General features: G+C 43.2%; 1 protein-coding gene across 1 annotated transcript; it reads left to right on the plus strand.

The window, feature by feature from the left end:
• The first annotated feature begins 1,266 nt into the window (after nt 1-1,266).
• LOC131245184 (phospholipase A1-Igamma1, chloroplastic-like) lies at nt 1,267-2,828 on the plus strand. The gene has a single exon (XM_058244464.1). It carries the CDS (start codon nt 1,350-1,352, stop codon nt 2,826-2,828), a length of 1,479 nt encoding a protein of 492 aa, XP_058100447.1. The 5' UTR covers nt 1,267-1,349.
• Nucleotides 2,829-4,644: the final 1,816 nt, after the last annotated feature.

Here is a 4,644-nt window from a genome sequence, read left to right on the forward strand (position 1 = left end):
AATAAAAGCTTCTTAGGGCGCACCTTAATGCTTAGGTAGTATTAATTTACCATCTAATTTGTTAATAAGGTCTCATGAGCCTTGATGAAGGGAATAAACAAATATTGGATTGATTTAAAACTTTTGTGGCCCATTAATAGTCAAACAACACTATTTCCTATGGTATAGTCCACCCGGTAATTGCATCTGATTCATTTTTAGGATAATTCCCTAAAATGATGTGTAAAAATGGATGGACGGTGTGGATACATAATACATACATCAAGGTGGGGCCCCCACGATAACCCCACGGTAAGGGGGCACTTAATCCGCTTTCGTGCACGACTCGGATCAAGTTGACTCAAAAGTCCTTTTTTAAAAATAAAAAAATTCAGAGTGTGAGACACACCGATATGGTCAGCTTTTGGGTTCAAGATTTCATTTAGTCTAATCGAGTAACGGTTGAGTCAATGGAGTCTTCAGTCAATCAACTGGGTGACCATGTGTTACACCTCTCGGATATATCCACCATATATGGTGCCTGTTTGTTATCTAAGTGTGGTCCACCTAATCAGGGAATCGAAATGACTTTTGAGCATACATATAGGGGCCTACCCGGATCTTAAGCAGCTGGACCTTGCCTGCCAGCGTGGCCCATCCTGGACCAACCAGTAGCCGAGTCACTTCTTCAATGGCAAAATCCAGTGGTCTGTTAGGACCGGAATCCTCTGCACCACCGTTGCGTGAAACACACAAGTATAGGTGGTCACCATGTTATATATGTGAAATCCACTCCGTCTATCAGGTTTTATCCTCTATTCGAGCCTCTTAAGACAAAAATCAGCTAGATCCACAATGCGGATGGGATGCCAACCATAGGTTCGTGTGTGGAGCGACCTGCATCTTTCATCAAACTCGTCAATCGGGTGTAACTCAACGGGATGAAGAGAATGTAAACATTAAAATAATAATAATAATAATAATATGAGACTGATAATCAGGTCACATAATTTGAACTTTGCGGTTTTGGTAGAAATGTTACATTGTACCCATTGGTGTGTCCAATATGAACTTTTAAGCGTGCACATATTCACTATTACGGTCGAGAAAATGATTCTCACGTGATGAACGGAGTGGATTTTATATAAAAAAACAAGGCAGGTGTTGTTGACGATTTCCGTACGTCAATTTTTTACGAACACCCAGTCAACGTCAATGACAACTCAACTCGTGGTAGGCTTCTCCGAAATTTCTCACGTACTGACTCCTTGTAATATATACACTTCTTCACGTTCAAAGATTCAAAGAAGCTCTCAAACTTTCCAAGGACCCCAAATACAAATTCCAGGCGATCTTTTGAGACTCTCGTCATGCGTGCAATCGTGCCCACCATCCATCTTCATCACCCCACTCCCAAAGGTTATAAAAGCCAGAACCTAGCCCGCTGTCCGATCAGTGCCACTCAAGGGATCGCCGTTGATCCGCGTCATCTGTGGCCAATTCAGAGCCTCCATCTCCCCCAACAACTCTCAAACCTCATCCATCTCCATTTAGGCACCACTGGCCTACAACTTCCCCGAGACATCGACGGTCAGATGGTTTCAACAACGCCCATTAAGGAAGACATCGCCATGAAATGGCATGAGATCCACAGTTCATCAGATTGGACCCACTTAATTGATCCATTGCGTCCATGGCTCCGACAGGAGATCTTGAAGTATGGGGAATTCGCGCAAGCAACATACGATGCTTTTGACTTTGATTCCTTCTCTGAGTACTGTGGGAGTTGCCGATACAATCGGCAGAGGCTCTTTGAGCAGTTGGACCTCACTAAACATGGTTACAAGGTGACCAAATACATCCATGCCATGTCCCACATTGACTTGCCCCGTTGGATGGAGCGGTCCCACCTGTTGGATGCATGGAGCAAAGATTCCAATTGGATGGGCTACATCGCAGTCAGCGATGATGATGAGTCGTGCAGGATCGGACGTAGGGACATTGTTGTGGCATGGCGTGGGACTGTCGCACCCTTGGAGTGGTATGAAGACCTTCAAAGGAAGCTTGAGCCCATTGGGGATGATGATGTGAGGGTGGAACATGGGTTCCACAGTATCTACACATCTAAGTGTGACTCAACTAGGTACAACAAGTCAAGTGCATCAGAGCAAGTGATGGGAGAAGTGAGAAAGCTTGTGAACTTGTACAAACAGATGGGTGAAGAGGTGGGCGTCACCATCACTGGCCACAGCCTAGGTGGGGCCCTAGCTCTCCTCAACGCTTACGAGGTCGCCTCCTCCCTCCCCGACCTCCCAATCAGTGTCATCTCTTTTGGGGCCCCACGAGTCGGCAACAATGCATTTAGAGACAAGCTCAATCAAATGCAAGTGAAGATATTGCGGGTCGTGATCAAGCAAGATGTCGTCCCGATGATGCCAGGGATCATTTTCAATGAGCACCTGGAGATTTTCGAAGAGATCACTGGGACACTTGACTGGGTGTACACACATGTGGGGACTGAATTGAAGCTGGATACACGTTCGTCCCCTTATCTAAAGCACAGATTCAATGTGCCTGGTACACATAGCCTAGAGACGTACCTTCACCTAGTGGATGGTTTCGATACTTCTGTAACGGGCTTCCGTAAGGATGCTCAGCGGGATGTGGCATTGGTGAACAAGGCTTGTGGAATGCTGGTGAATGAGCTGAAAATTCCGGAGTGCTGGTACCAGCTAGCCAACAAGGGACTTGTGCGCAACTCTTCGGGTAGATGGGTTCAACCCAAGAGAGACATAGAAGACATACCCTCACCATGTAGGGAAGATTCATATGTTTTGAGCTTAAATTGAGGATTACGAAAACTAATATCGAATGGCTTAGTTAATATTGAAAAAAAAAAATTCCAATGGCATTTGTAGATTGATTGAAACTCTTTGTCAGGCTTTGGCAAAGTGTTTTTTTTTTTTTTTTTTTTTTTTTTTTTTTAAATAAATATCTTATGCTAGCATATATCTTGCAGCTCGTGCACGTGTGGCTCAATTCACACATGTCCATGGCTACAAGATCATCACTTGAGATCTATCCAATTGTTCAATAATCCATCCCGCTGCAATTAATATATAGAGGTGCAGCTCGATCGTGCACGTGTGGCTCAATTCACACATGCCACATGGCTACAGGATCATCACTTGAGATCTATCCAATCGTTCAGTAATCTATCTGGCTGCAATACATAGAGGTGCAGCTCGCGCGAATTGGGTCAGGTTGAAGGTTAACCCGAGCCCGCCTAGACTGAAGTAGGACCCTGTTGGCTTTACAAAGCCCAAATGGTGACAAGTGCACCTCCACTTGCAAGGGAGAGAAAAAATATTATAATTTACTTTTTCAAAACCAAGCTACTGCTGTAAAAAGAACTCGCTGCTGTTCCTGATGCAGCTACCTGTTTTCAACATTCCTATTTATAAGTTTAGCAAGAGATTACAAAAGACATTACTACCCCTATATGAGACATTCACCGGGAGTAAATACACAACAAATTTCTAAAAATAATAAATAACATTAGGCAGCCAAACATTTTTCTGGATGAATTTGTATTAGACATGGAGGATGAATTTGTTGGATGAATCTGAAATTCTAGGGAGACTGGATCTGGATGAACTTGGAAAATGCTAGGGGAGGATGTATCTAGTTGAATCCAGAAAATAGCAAGAAGCATGTATCTTGATGAATCTGAACAGATTGGTTTGGACGTTCCAACACTCCCATTCAAACCAAAACCGGCTTCATTCTGAGCATCGACCTTAGTCGTCTAAATGCATCTGTCGATAATGCCTTGGTGAAAATATCTGTCACCTGTTTAGTAGTATGACAGTACTCCAATTTCACCGTTTTCTACTTTACTCAATATCTTAGGAAGTGATACCTAGTATCAATGTGCTTGCTCCTTCCATGCTGCACCGGATTTTTGGCAAGTTCGATTGCCGACTTGTCATCCACGTATATAATTGTGGATTTCTCCTGTGGATGTTTCGGCTCCTTTCGCAGGTTCTTCAACCATATTACTCACAGACTATGGATGATGCTACTACATACTCTGCTTCACAAGTGGACAAAGCAACCACATGTTGCTTCTTTGAGTTCCATGTGAAGGCAGTCGACTCGAGATAGAATACATATCCTGTGGTACTTTTTCTTTCATCTTGATCACCTCCCCAATCACTGTCTGAGTATCCATATAATATTGCTTTATCATTGTATAGATAGAATAAATCGAATTTTATGATTCCTTTGACATACCTAAGGATTCTTTTTTACAGCGAGCCAGTGTGATTCTTTTGGTACTTCCATGTACCTGCTTAGAAGCCCAATACAGTAAACAATATCTGGCCTAGTGATTGTGAGGTATCCGAGACTTCCAATCAGACTCTTGAATAGAGTCAAGTCCACGCTTCTTCCTTATCCTTCTTTTACCAGCTTCAGGCCTGTTGCAACAGGTGTATTCGCGCCTTTACAATCGGTCATCCAAAACTTCTCAAGAAGTTCTTTTGCGTACTTCTTATATGATATATAAATGCCGCCGACTTGTTGTTTCACTTCGATGCCCAAGAAGAAAGATATCAATCCACCGTCAGTCATCTCGAACTCATTGAACATAGCCTGCTTGAA

This window comes from Magnolia sinica, chromosome 1 (assembly GCF_029962835.1).
Source record: "Magnolia sinica isolate HGM2019 chromosome 1, MsV1, whole genome shotgun sequence".
In the NCBI taxonomy this organism is placed as follows: domain Eukaryota; kingdom Viridiplantae; phylum Streptophyta; class Magnoliopsida; order Magnoliales; family Magnoliaceae; genus Magnolia; species Magnolia sinica.

What these genes read in the sequence shown, in the direction of transcription:
- LOC131245184 (XM_058244464.1), top strand. Translation starts at nt 1,350, where the DNA reads ATGCGTGCAATCGTGCCCACCATCCATCTTCATCACCCCACTCCCAAA.